Raw genomic sequence first — 15,149 nt, forward strand, 5'->3', positions numbered from 1 at the left:
CAATATATTTTATATATGGAACTCTAAATTAAGAAAACAATTTATAACAAAGTTTGTTTGTTTTGGAAGGAGTACATCGGTTCAAGTGATACAACTACAGTTGTTTTATTTATTCTGGGATAGTTGTTGTGTTGCTACAACATATAATCCTTATACACAAATCACGATTGTTGTCTTTTAAAATTGTGCCTTTGTATACGCTATATCCCTTGATAGAATTGAATTACAAAATATATTTGAACGTTGACATCACAACATATATTAACCAATGGGATTTATTTTCATTAGCGATGACATGCCTACCGATAAATATCACGAAAGTCAAATACGATACTTAAACGTTTGTTTGCATGTTACCAATTTAAACAAATACCCAACTGCAAACAAAATGATATGATTGAATTTCATTCATATTGGTATCGACTTCTTAAAACTTATGCAGAATAACAAAAAACTGTTAAATTAATACAAAACATTGACAACTGTATAAAACGATATTCAAATATGTGCATTTATTTCGTCTTTGGTAAATGTGTTACTAATTCCACCACTATACTCATCAGTGTTATTGCTTTCGTTTTTCTTTTCCACTCGATGAGGCTTTTCAACGATTTCTTCTATTGTATCTTTTAAAGCAAGTTTGTTAGTTTCATTCAGCAGTAATATACATAAGGCTGAGAGCAGGAGAAGTCCACCTAGTAGTAAATACATTAGTCCTGGTATATGTTTACTCTGAAAGTAAAACCATCAATTTAAATTGTTATAAATTTTAAACAATTCTAAAACTAAGTCTGGTTGTCGTTATTGTGGACAAACTATGGGAAGCCACGAAAACGGATGATGATACATGTAATAGACCTAACAGTGTTAGTTCAATTTGAACAAAAAAACATATATACATGGAGTTCACACTTTTTTCATAGAATATCTGTGTGTAATCAGGAACTAATCATAAGGTTTTGTTTCCTATCAATAATTTTAATGTCAATGCGGAAAACAATGTTGCTGATAATAAACCATACATAGCAATTATATTCCACAGAAGCACAGTTTGACATTCATATACATCATTTCTAAAAGAACTAATTTAAAAGTGAAAATTCTCCAAAACCTGAAATGCACTTTTTTTGTCTGACCGATGCCCTATATGTCGTAAGCAAAATCATATGGATCGGAAATGGTCTAGAGGGATCGGTATTATTGCGCGATAAAATGAATAACATAATTGCAAATTAAATGTTAACTTTAATAGCAACATACACTAGTTATTGATATATTCATAGCTGATATTCACTTGAACAGTTTGAGTTTGTTTTTGTGATTTGGTAATTTATAAACTCAAACCATATTACGAAATAACTATGCATAAACTCAAACGCAACACAAATGGGAATGGGAATGTTTGTTAAGCGCCAAATAGCATCAAGACAACAGATCGCTTCTGTCTGCAAAATGATATTTGGGTTTATTTTAAATCTAATTTAATTAATTTAAAAGAATAAAGCACTTACAGCGTACACAAGTTGTGGCGCCACCATTGATCCGATACGTGAAACTGTGTTATTTATTCCATATCCTACATTTCTAGAAAGAGAAAAAATCAAAGTTTTTATTTGTTTTAATTGTTCACTTTTTCTGTTTAGGTAACGCATCAATGTAAATATAACGGAATGTGATGAGACTGTCATCAAAATGAGAGGGTTAGCGCTATAAAACCAGGTTTAATCCACCATTTTCTACATTTGAAAATGTCTTTACCAAGTCAGGAATATGATAGTTCTTGCCCATTCGTTTTTAAAGCGTTCTGTTATTTGACTTTGCCATGTGATTATGGACTTTCCGATTTGATTTTCCTCTAAGTTCAGTATTTTTATGACTTCGGCTACTTTCTGATTTTTGGTCTGGTTGGTATCTTTTTAAAACTTTTCCCGTTTCTAATTCTTATTCTATATCATAATTGCCAAAAATTATTCAACAGTGTATACTAGGTAAGAAACGATTATGTAGGTAATGCATAGATTTGGTATATATTCTAAAAAGTGTGGCTTTGGAGATTTCTAAGTGAAATTTCAAACCGAGTGAAATATCACTTTGATACTTTGCAAAAAAAGCATAGAAAGACAGCGACATTGTTGATTTTCCAATGGATAAAAAATTTATAAAACTTAATCAAAAGGTGGAGACATTTCAGTACATTTAACATTTAAGTTGATAAGGACAGTGACAAGTCGCCGATCAGGATGCAGAAGTTGCTGATTTTGATATCAATTTCAAATTAGATTCGAACACATGACCTTCCTGATGATGCTTGAAATGCAAAACAAAACATCATTGAACCATAACGTCATTTGTAAAATTTTAACATAACTGTTTGACATTTTGTATGTATTGTTTACCATAGTATACCTGACAACAGTTGGATACAGTTCAGAAGTAAATATAATTAGAGCCATCCATCCACAGGAAACACATAGTTTTGATGTCAGAGCAAAGCCGTTTATCCACCTTCCCTTCTCAGGAATATCTAAATAGACATAAACAAAAAGTAAAAAAATCATATATTTATTAAGCTGAGAATATAATCAGGTTCTTAAGATGTTGAAAAAGTCAATATGAGTTATATGTACTTATTTATCATACAAATATATCATATACTATAAACAAAGGGGTTTACTTTACAGTCTAATTGTATCGTAGTTGTGTATGTAAATTATATGTGTCTATGCTAATTAATGTTCATTTTTTCTCATACGAGTATTCTCTGTATGCCCCTTATTTTATTTTATCATGTTTTGTCTTATCTTATCCTATCTTATACAGCATGTTATAAAAAGAGATCAGTTTTAATCTTTTTGTAAGGTTGCATCAATTGATTTACCTCATTCTTATTTATTCCTTTGATTGTTTTCTGTAGACTTTGTAGAACTTTGATTATTTAATTTTGATGGACCGTATATATTGTGTCGTTTAAAAGAGATGAAGGTTTCAATTTTGCTAGTCAAAACACAGCTGTCGTATAAAGATAAAGCTAGTAACATGTATTTATTGCATCAAGAAAATAATCAAATGAATTTTTGCTGTTTTTATACCATATTGGATTTTTTTTGGTACTATTTAACAGCAAAGACAACAAAACAACATGTGGAGCTGGATCTGCTTTCACTCCAGCAGCATTTTTTGTACTGCTGGATTCGGTCTTGCTTTGGCGTTTGTCTGTTTACTTTCGACGTTAGAGTTTGAATTTTCATTTGATACCTTTTGCCTCTCTTTTAAAGACCGCAGCAAATATATTCAAACACATTTTCATCAAAGAACTGGCAGTCAGAACGTTTTGATTAGACACAGAAATAGGAGGAAGATACTGAGAGACAGTAAATTCAATAACCAAACATGTTTAACCCCGCCGCAATTTTGCGCCTGTCCCAAGTCAGGAGCCTCTGGCCTTTGTTAGTCTTGTATGATTTTAAATTTTAGTTTCTTGTGTATAATTCGGAGTTTAGTATGACGTCCATTATCACTGTACTATTATGCATATTTTAGGGGCCAGCTGAAGGACACCTACGGGTGCGGGAATTCTCGCTACATTGAAGACCCATTGGTTGCCTTCGGCTGTTGTTTGCTCTATGGTCGGGTGGTTGTCGCTTTGACATATTCACCATTTCCTTTCTCAATTTTAACAATCAAAACATGTACGGAAGACAAAAGGTCGTCTTCATTCAGTAAACAACATGAAAAACACGACGGGTGCCACATATAGAGCAGGATCTGCTTACCAAAGCACATGAGATCACCCCCAGTTTTCGGTGGTGTTGGTGTTGCTTAGTCTTTAGATTTCTATGTTGTGTCTTGTGTATTATTTATTTGTCTTTTTGTCTTTTTCTTTTTTAGCCATGCATGACGTTGTAAGTTTATTTTTCGATCTATGCGTTTGAATGTCCCACTCGTATCTTTCGCTCCTTTCTTAGTCAAGTTGATCTAAAAAAAATAATGCAGATATAGTCAATGGGATGAGAAAGCAATACGTTACCAATATATTGTTTCGTAATATTAGGACAAAGAAATACTAACAGTGCTTTTCTTTCGTAAAAAGTGTGTTCGATACCGCAATCTGAGAATACTTTAGAGAGCTATAATACCGTCCTACCATTTAGTAATAATCTGCAACCTTATTCTTAATGGATTAATTTTAAACTCATACGACTTCATTCTGAATGTTTGATATTTCCTGTTATTTGTTATTCCCCTATCCGGAAATGATGGACGTGTTACAATGTAACAATGTTTTTAATATCTGTTATCCGATATTTACGGTATTAGGTTGTGCAATTACTAGAACAGGTTGAAATGAAACATGTTCAATATTTGGAGTAAACTTTTTTACTTTCATTTAGGGAGCTAAAATTTAACAACAAAAGGGGGGGTATGGTTTTTTTATTTGAATAAGAAGCAAAATATCGGCGAAAATTCTTGCCATCTGCTTGACCAGTTTTGTAGTTTGGTTCATTACTGTTAAATTAAAAGATTAATTAATAGGTTAAAAATCAAGAATTTTTAGAATATTTTTTTTTATCAAATTGGGGATACGGATATTTTTTAGGGAAACATTATAACTCCTCTTTGACGTTAAATGGTCATTCCCTTATAAGGTAAACACGCGGAAATAGAATTTGATATATATTTGTTACTGTGATTATATTGGCACATACATTAGCAATGCATGTAGTGTTGCTGTCATTTGCAAATATATAAAGTTTGATAATAGTTTAGATTGCATTTAAAATTACCAAGAAATTGGAGAACTCCAACAGCTAGTCCTGTTAGTCCACCAAGCACAAAAAATACAAGTGTCGTCCATTTCCGTCCAAGTCTAGAAAATGATATAGCAATGATTTGTGTACTCAGTATTAAAATCATTGGTTATTGATATGCATTTGCATGGATATGACACCTGTTATCAAATCGTTTGATGTATTTGAGTTTTTGAGTTTGCCATTTGATTAGATACTTTTTGTTTGAATTTTTCTCGGAGTTCAGTATTTTTGTGATTTTTACTTTTTGCACAGTTTACAGTTTTTTCATAAGAAATTGAATATATATATTTCCATAATTTATCATATCATAAATAAATTTTGACTATCAAAGGTTGGAGTTTAGCGCTCCCAAACAGTTAACCGGTTACAGTATTCCTAATTGACTATACTATTAGTAAAATACGATTTGGGGTATATTTTAGTAAAAATAGTAACTTTACAAAACAAATAACCAAATGAAATCCAATTAACTTAGGATTTATGTATTTTGTAATTAATTGATTTTACAGAGCAAACATTATTTTTCAATAAACATGACTAGTACTATTATCGACTAACAAACAAATTCTGGCCACACAAAAACGATGAATCACCCTCAACTTGTATACAGTTCTGTTAAATACCTCATTATGACTTCGAGACGAAGACCAGTGAAGTGCCTTTGGTTTGGAATTTATTATTTATTTAGTTGGTATACATATAATATTTCACGGATTGTTAAAAATATTATCCCTTTTCTCAAATTCCAATATATTTGATAATTTTCCAGATGACCACTATAGCTAACTCTAGATCTGTAATTTGGATAACTCATTTGCTATGTTCAATATAATGTCTTGTTCTTAAATGTATCCTTTTGTCAGGTTTTTTTTTAATTCATACGAGTTAATACTAACTTTATTTCTACGTTTATGCACTCAAATAAACAAAAAATGAAAATGAAACAGTGGCAGGTCCAGAGGAGGGGTTTCAGGCGGTCAATTTTTTTGGACGAACAATGCATTTGAATGGGAAATATGGCTGGAGACACACCCTTTTCCCTTCAGAAAGGGTTGGACCCATCTTAAACCTGGGTTGGGTCCCCTTGATCAATGGTTGGACCCCCACATAAAAATGCTTGGACCGGATTTTACATACTGTTTGTACCTACCGATTTGTAGCATAAGCGACAATCAATTGAACGGCTTCCATCATTCCTAAAAGGGCAATATTCAGATATATATTTCCGGACAACTGCTGGACACCAAATGATATTGCATAGAAGCCATAACCACATGTTATCCTGTTAATTAAAAACAAAACAGTTACATACGTATGAATAAAACGAGATATAGGATACATGTCAAATGAAATCTACAATAAGTGAGAGAAAAAAAACATTTAGACATCAACATACACGGTGTCCAAGATGTGTCGGATGCTTTTACAATATTCATTTTATATTAGTGGTGCTGTTTTTTATCACATTTTTTCCCCTTTACAAAAAAAGATTTCTCAACTGCAACGAAAACGTATACAATAAAATATTATTTTTTTCTTTACATTTAAGAGTGTCTTGATAAGATTTACAGAAAAAGACTGATTGGGATAAGAACCGAATAAAGGACCTAAAATAAAGATAGAGAATTTTTTTTCTGGTACAAGAGAAGACCTTAAGAAACAGTTTACCAGCTCAAGCTACACTATGTCTTAATCAAACTGCATGTAGACTTGTCTAGTAAGATTAGATATATTACTTGCCAACATATACCAAGCAAAACTGTAGTTCTAAACAGGTAGCGATTTCTAAATACATCTAAAAAAGTCCGTTTTCTTCCCTTTTCTATTCGATTAGCTGATTTTACTACTTTATACAGCTCTTCTTTCTTTGGAACTGGTCGTCTGTTCATTTTACCGATCTTTTTTATGACGTCATGAGCGTCATCAATTCTATTCACTGATACAAGCCATCGGTAACTCTCTGGAATTATACTAAAGTAAAACGAGTCACATTTTATAAATATAGCCATTCTTGTATGCAACATGTGCAAATGTGTCTGTTTTATGTTTTCTATGCACCTAAACGCAAGATTGGTGTTCACTAAAACCATAGTTTTAGAAGGAAATGCACCGAACTCGAACATAGTCCTTAAAAGGAAAAATACGAATATTAACCAACAGCTAATAAAAAGTGTAACGCCCAGTTACGTATTTGCCATCGCCCAACTGAAAATTATACCATTAAATGTGTACCCACTGTATTGGTAACTTCTTGTCAAGTATATGAGGAAAGGAACTGAAAAATGCATTCATAATTTGGGCAATATTTAGTTTTCTCCTCCGTTTTTAATGGCAAATAAAAAACTGGTTTTCTGATTGATTCTTCCACCTCAGTTTTTAGTTGTCTATGTTTTGATCTTATCTTTGATTTGTCCTGTCTATGTTTTAACCGAAGCAAAAACACTCTTTCAGTTTGTACTAGCATTAACCTCATAAAACATTAGTTTCCATAAGCACTTAATGAATTCTGTTCTTTGCATGAGTACATTTTAGTGCAGCTAAAAGGCAAAGGAAATGTTGCGTCTTCTGATCGATTAATATTAAAGGTCTTTTTTATACATTATATATAAATATTGGTGAAAATCATCACTGATGCGTTTTACCACAAAATACACTTCTTTTTGTACAAAATTGCGGGTTTTTTTTCTTTCTTCTAAATATCTATTAACACTACTTACCATACGCCAATAAACCATGGTAAACAAAAAATTGCTGAGGCTATCTGAATGTACTTCCAGTCGTGTAGAAGCCAGGAAAATAATGCGAATGTCACTGTTCCGAGTGGCCACATAGGTAACGCCAGTATCAATGAACGATATTTGGCAGGGGTAAATTCTGCCATGTACGTTACGTCAATAGTCAGATACCATCCGCATCCCATACCAATTAGAAACCTGAGAACAGCAAACATTTGCCAACTAACAGAAAATGCTGCAATAACATTAAATATCAAAAGAATTATAATGGACGCGTAGTATGCTGGCTTCCGACCAAACACATCTCCAACCTGACCGGAAATAAATGCGCCAATAAGAAGTCCTCCCATTTGAATAGTTGTTATTGTTGAAATTATCCATTCTCTGTCACACACCAGACTCCACTGCAATATGAAAAAAATATAGTAAACTGTTTATCATGTTTCACACTGCATTTTTAAATACAAAAAATTGTAAAGATGCTTTAAAGATGTAAAAAGTAAAATCACAAAAATACTGAACTTAGAGGAAGATCAATTGGGAAAGTCCATAATCACATGGCAAAATCAAATAACAAAACGCATCAAAAACGAATGGACAAGAACTGTCATATTCCTGACTTGGTACAGGCATTTTCAAATGTAGAAAATGGTGGATTAAACCTGGTTCTATAGCGCTAACCCTCTCACTTTTGTAATGACAGTCTCATCAATTTCCGATATTTTTACATTGATGCGTTAAATAAACAGACACAATAAATATAATAGTCAAAATATGGGTACATCAGTCATCATCGTTTAACAATTTTAAAAGGAACAATTTAACAGAACACAAAAACATCTACTATCTACGAACACATTTATTGAGTGTCTGACGTCAGAAAATTTTATACGTCACATAAATTTGTCGTTCAATGTGCGTACAAACAATTTTAAAATTTTCATGGGAATGTTAGCATACAGGGTTAAAAAATCAAAAGTATGTAAGAATAAATTTAAGATATAGACCGAGATTTAAACTAGTCCAAAAGTTATATATAGAATTTATAAGAATCCAAAAATAGTTAATACCACTACGCGATTGAATGATTTTGACGTTTGTGGTTCAACGTATATTGTAATTCATAATAGAAATATATCATAATGACATATAATAGAACAATATCATACTGACGGGATCTTTTAAAGTACAGAGTCACGTTATAAGAACAAAAGAAATACAAAAAGTCGCAAATACAAAACAAACCACAAAAAAATGAAAGCCAATACAAACACATTGACGAGATGTATAAGTACCGAGCCACGTGAAACGGATATCACATGAAACCATTTAACAGTAAAAGTAATATTAATAATAGAACAAAGACAAATGAAAGAACTATAAAACACGTTGTTAAGATGATAAACAACATCAGTACGAAGAATCTATACATCAAGACCATCGTGTATTATTTGAGAAGTTGATACGGAATATTTATCAACAAGGTCTTGGTACCTTCCAATGAACTTTTTTAGAAAAAGAACGAGACGTTCTTTGACATACCCCTGTTTCATCAACTTTCTACTCAGACACTGATGACGTATTACAAAGTCTGAGTAGGAGCTGCAAGCTCTTGAATATCGAATAAGTTGGGAAATATATATCCCATATGCAGGTGAAGTTGGTATATTGCTACTAAGGTGGGGGAAATTTATGATTTCAAAATTAAAATCGTCTCGTTTGTCATAGATTCTGGTACTGAGATGACTGTGTAAGTCAAATTCGAGATATAAGTCTAAAAATGAGGCGGAGGAAGCCGTGTCTGTTGTTTCTTTAATCTCTAGTTCTGGGGATATATTAATGGAACCCAATCAGAAAAGTTCGGATGTTTATGGAAAGAACATCATCAATATATCTGAAAGTGAAATTAAATAATCTGGCTTCTTTGATTCTCTTGTTTTTTACAAGTGTCTGGAGGAACTCCGATTCATATGAAAATAAGAAGAGGTCGGCAAGAAGAGGCGCACAGTTTGTTCCCATAGGAATGCCGACAATTTGTTGGAAAAGTCTACCTCCAAACTCAACAAATATGTTGTCGATAAGAAACTCCAGCATACTGACCACTTGTTCTTCTGTGTAGCATATGTTACCTTTTTGTTTGTCACTATTTACGAAATATGTCTTATGAAATCCCAAAGTAATAAATTTATAGCGTATGCTACCATTTTTATGTTGAAAGGCATTGTGGATTATTTCTTTAAGGCGATTTTTCAATTTCACATGGGGAATGGTGGTATACAGGGTTGAAAAATCAAAAGTTTTGATGGAACTAATTTCAGAAAAAGACCGAGATTTAAAATTGTCTAGAAGTTCTTTAGAATTTTTAAGAATCCACATATGGTTAATACCACTACGCGAGTAAACAGTTTCACAGTATTTCTGAAGACCCTCTTTCACTGCGGACAGAATTTTAGTCAATCTAATGGACAATTCTTTAGTAGAACATGAAGATGAGCCAGCAATATACCGTTGTTTGTACGGAATTTTATGAAGCTTTGGTATCCAATACAAACAAGGTAAGTCCTCCGATTTGGTGTTCAATGCAATGTTTATTGAAGCCATGAAGGACTTATGATTTGCTAAAATCTCATCCTTGTCAAATGATATGTCTTTGTATGTGGGATTACCTGAGTGCTCCTTTATACCCAATTCTTTTACAAGACATTCGTAGTAATACGATTTACATACAAAGACAATATTATTTGAAGCTTTGTCCGCAGGAACAACAACATACTTATCATGAAGAGTTGATAGACATTTCATGGCCTCTTTGTCTCTGAAAACGGACTTTGGTCGATCGTTCACACAGTTTTTCAACTTGTGAACGCGACGCTTTATCAGAGACCTGATAGTTTTAACCCATTCTGACAAAGTGTCCAGTTCAACTTCTTCTCGCTTAGCCCATGCTCTGGCGTAGTCCTCAATGGAATCCATAATTATTTTGAAGTTATGGTTCCAATTGATGTGTTGGGGTTCTCTAAACTTAGGACCATGAGAAATCACCTTTCGGAGATTTTCATGTTGAATTATGTTTAGATCCCCAGTTATAACATGACCAGAGGGGCTGTAATTATAAGGCGAGTGGGAACAGTCACATGTCGGAGGTTGTTTTAGGTATTGTTCTAAGTCAAGGTCCTGCAATGCTCGTTTATAGTTAAATATTTTAGGTGCAATGGTTTTGGTGTAACTGTAGGATACAATAGGAACAGACTGATTTTGAAAATAAATAGGAATTTTAGATGTTACCTCCTTGTGATGTAGAACGTTGCAGATATTGATTGCATCAATTCCTCTATTGGCAAAATCAATAGGAAGGAATCTCCTCCGTTCCTCATGTAAAGGTTCCGATCTTACTGGTTTGAAAAGACGGAAAAGAGCTACATCACAAATAATACTGACTAGTCTGTATGTTGCAGAAAATGTATTGGTGCCTCCTTTGTCAAGTGCATAATCTCTCAAACGTTTTAGAAAATTAACTGGCAGTGAAAAGAGAATAGTTCTTATGTAATGTAACCCTAGTGGATGATGAAGATGTGAAAGAAGGTCATCAAAGCTCCCAGATGGTGATCTAGATTTGGAAGACTTTTTTACATTAGGCCGATGGTAATGTTTTTGCCCATGACTACGTTGTTGTCGTAAGGTAGTATTAAATAAACTCATTACATTAACATCACTGCAGGCAGGACTTGACAAATTTCCTACTCCTTTAATATTGTCATTGCAACCATATGGCATTGCAGTCCCTAACTCCCTTATCCAGAAATTTTCTCTATCTTTGCGGAAAGGAGTACTTAGTACAGGGCTATTTGTGTGGTGATAAATTTTCTCAATGATGCGTACTTTCATAGATAAAGAAGGATCATGGTCCGGTTGATTAAAATGGTTATAAAGAACCCTAAATTGAGGATCTTTATTATCAGACCGGTGTTGATTCATTCTTTTACGCAAAGTTTGACGAGTTTCACCAACATAAAGAAGTCCACACAAAGTACTTTCGATTCCGTATACGACATTGTCCGAGGAACAGTCCAGAGGCTCGAAAGATTTAGTATAATATGTTTTAGATGTTAAATTACTAGTAAAATCAGGAGTCGTGATTAACATATCACAAGTCTTACACGTGCTCCTTTTTCCTTTTTTATGTTTACAAGAAGAAATGATAGGTGTTGATTCACTTGTAGCAGGTGTATTTAAACAGTTAAAATAACATTATTATGATTTTTTTATGTGGCTCATATAAAGAATCTTTTATTTTTAGGAGTATCTTCATGTCTAGATATATAACATCTCTGTTGTTAAATATTATTGACAAACAAAAACAATGTTGTCTTGTGTAAAATCTTTGAAAAATTGCGGTTCACATACTTGTTGATGTACAGAATGAATGTTCAATTCAGACACATGTCACAATGAGCATGGGAGATAGAAATTATTCATTACTAGGTTACTGTTTCACACTAGTCATTTTGGTGACTTTTACAGCTTGCTGTTCGGTGTGAGCCAAGGCTCTGTGTTGAAAGTCGTATTTTTACCTATAATTGCTTCTTTTTACACATTGACTCATTGGCACTCATGCCACATTTTCTTATTTCCATCTAATTCTTTAGACGTTAAGTTGTGTCTTTCAGTCATCACACATAAACAAAAATAGTGGTAGCGGAGCGAATAAAGAGAAGCTCATGTTGCTTAATCATCACTTTCTTTAAAAAAAATAAACATAAAAAAAGATTAAAACCCTTTGAACGATTAATCGAATATCTAGCGTGCATGTATGTACATGTACATTTGTGTATCTTATTTGAATATGAAATACTATATGTCAAGCTCGAGTCCACGTGGTTCGATCGATAATCGATCTCGATTTCATGTGATTTGTTCGATTATTGACCTGAATCTCGTGGTGTTCAATAAACAATTATACAGAAATACAAGATAGCCATTACCTCGCTTACGATTGTAGACATAGACGTATCGTAGGCCTTTGAGTCACAGTGAACATCATCTGAATTATTCTTGAAACTACATTTATTTATAAATGAGGAGTTCGAAATATATTCATTCCCTAAATCTGTTTTCCAAGTGCAAGTCCAATCCGGAATAGCTCCACCGAATGACATCATTAGTGTGCTCCATGCAATCGTAGCTTTACTTCCATAGACAATTAATGTCAGCACAAACTGAAAGCGACCAAGTCCTCCAAGTTCTAACAACAAATTTTCAAGGTATTCGTTTAAATCAAGAGACATATTTGATGATAAAACTGCAAATAAAAATTTAGATTTTATGTATCGTGCAAAGAGATTGGACCGGACAGAAGATGTATAACTAGAAATCATACCAAAACACCCATGGGGGGTTTACGTGCAAGATGGCTCTTACAGTCCTAAATACCCATCAAGAGGCCTTTAAATGTATCTAAATTGTGGACAAAATTGCTCTTTCAAAATTTCCACTTCAAGGTAGCAAATAGTGACAGTTGGCATGGTATGCTCTACTAAACATGTAATAGTTGCCACTGGACGTTAACACCAAAACATCATCATAATCAACAAATTTGCAAACATATATGCAATCGTGTGGACTTCTTTAGTTCTTTTTCGTTTTTTTTTCTTTACATGACTAGTACTTGTCGAAAACTTTTATAAAAAAAAAACAGAAAATATTTACTTGCACTTCGATTACAAATTTGTTGATTTACCACAATTTTAAACAAAACAGTTCATTTTACAATGGCTCTATGCTTTAAAAATGTATGAAGAAGCAAAAAAAACAACATTAAGATACATTTAAAGGCCCCTTGATTGGTATCTAGGACTGTAAGAGCCATCTTGCACGTAAAACTCCCATGGGCGTTTTGAAAAGTTGGCAGGTATGATAGAACAATTATGTATATATATAGATTATCGTTGGTTATCTCAACGAGATTGATTTTCTCAATCGAGTTGAGCTGACCGATAATAATCTCTTTATCGCTATTTTACATATGGAGACGTTGTCAATTTCCATGACAACGGCACGCGTTCCCTTAGTTTCTAGCGATAATTTTCATATCACTCAACTCCGTTTAAATATCACTCGACTCCACTGTGAACGGAAATTATCAGTCGGCAAAATAGCGATGAATACATAGTGTGCTATGTTGATATGCATATAAACCTTGTTCTATACCAGGTCGACAAACTGTATGAGTCGAACTTCAACGAATAATTGCTTAAGGTGCATGTACATGTGCACAAGTTAACAGTTTGTACAGAAAAATATGCCGACCTACTCGGACTCAACATTTAACTCAGAACCAACCAGTCTTCACTTTTATTTTAATATTTCGTTAGCTTAGCAGGAAAGCAACACAATACAATTGTGCTTCCGGAACACCTTAAATCATTTCTGTTATTAAGTGTATAATAGAACTTCTCCATAAGATGGATTCATGTGTTACGCAGTACGTACGTTACACAAAAAATCCCATGTAATTTTTATAATTTTATTTGTTTGACATTTTTCACTTGTGCATCTTTATTTTGAATATTTCAAGACCAAGTATCCGTAATTGGGCGAGATTACATAACGTGTTGTCATTTGGTATTTTTCTTTCTTTTTTTTAAATATGTTTTCTATCGTCCTGATTCGATGTGTGGTAATTATGTATTGACCTTTAGTGTATTTCTCTTTTTATACTGTCAGCATGGTCATGGAAACCTCTCTTTAATACTTAAAATGAATTGAAACCAAACGCTCATCATTAACTTATAACAATTAATCGAATCATGCAGAAACTATTCATCTTATTAGTAGTTTTTCTTCGATAGAAACCATATCCTCTCGCTCATTAAACATACTCTCGTGTCATTTTTGTTCAATTTGGATCAAAAGTTTTCTCAAGAAGCCAGTCACGATAATACATATTTTTATTACGTAAGATATTTCAAAAGTTTAAACGTTTTATGATCATTATAATTATTTTTTATTTTTTTGTAAAAGATATATAATTTAGTCTTACAATATGATGCATCCCAGTATAGTAAATTATTTATTGAAAAAAACTGCGACTTACCAAAGACTTAATCACTGAATGAATTCAATATTAAAGCTTTATCATCTTATTAGAATCCATTCATACGCGTTATATATGTTAGAATACCAATCTTATAATAATCTCACATCTCATATTTGTGTTAAGAAGGAACAGAATAGATTCGTACTTCAAATACCCAAATACACATCGACATAGAAGGGATACCAAACTATTCACATTTTAAAGTAATGATCGAGTTTAATATATCACATTATCTTTTGAATGGTTATATATATATACATTGTGCTATGTATCAAGCAAAGCCTTCGTCTGCCAGAACATATAAATCTGGATAGTTTTCTTGATAGATAAGCTTTTTGAAGACTGTAAAAAGGTATCAAGGTGCTTCAGGTGTATGCATTTCTATTAGGTTTGATTGCATTGCAAACTCAAGAGGATTTATTTCAAGAATAATGAATGGAATGCTTTTATCACTGACAAGCAATCTGAAGTCAAATTACTAGTATTTGATATGTACATTTGTTCCTA

The 15,149-nt window shown here is 32.9% G+C and overlaps 1 protein-coding gene across 1 annotated transcript; it reads right to left on the bottom strand.

The window, feature by feature from the left end:
* Positions 1 to 386: 386 nt before the first annotated feature.
* Positions 387 to 14,721, bottom strand: LOC139498694 (solute carrier family 22 member 4-like). Its single transcript, XM_071287216.1, has 9 exons — positions 14,640 to 14,721; positions 12,529 to 12,845; positions 7,529 to 7,950; positions 6,552 to 6,782; positions 5,962 to 6,093; positions 4,785 to 4,867; positions 2,407 to 2,524; positions 1,512 to 1,584; positions 387 to 732 (listed from the first exon to the last, which is right to left on the bottom strand). The coding sequence occupies exons 2-9, from the start codon at positions 12,829 to 12,831 to the stop codon at positions 499 to 501; spliced, it is 1,596 nt and encodes a 531-aa protein (XP_071143317.1). The 5' UTR covers positions 12,832 to 12,845; positions 14,640 to 14,721; the 3' UTR covers positions 387 to 498.
* Between the last annotated feature and the right edge of the window lie 428 nt (positions 14,722 to 15,149).

This window comes from Mytilus edulis, chromosome 12 (genome assembly GCF_963676685.1).
Source record: "Mytilus edulis chromosome 12, xbMytEdul2.2, whole genome shotgun sequence".
Taxonomy (NCBI): domain Eukaryota; kingdom Metazoa; phylum Mollusca; class Bivalvia; order Mytilida; family Mytilidae; genus Mytilus; species Mytilus edulis.

Coding starts and splice junctions, on each gene's coding strand:
- LOC139498694 (XM_071287216.1), bottom strand. CDS start 12,831: ATGTCTCTTGATTTAAACGAATACCTTGAAAATTTGTTGTTAGAACTT. Junction 6,783..7,528: donor CCATGGTTTATTGGCGTATG/GTAAGTAGTGTT, acceptor GTTTTACTTTAG/TATAATTCCAGAGAGTTACC. Junction 4,868..5,961: donor GTCGCTTATGCTACAAATCG/GTAGGTACAAAC, acceptor ATCATTTTCTAG/ACTTGGACGGAAATGGACGA.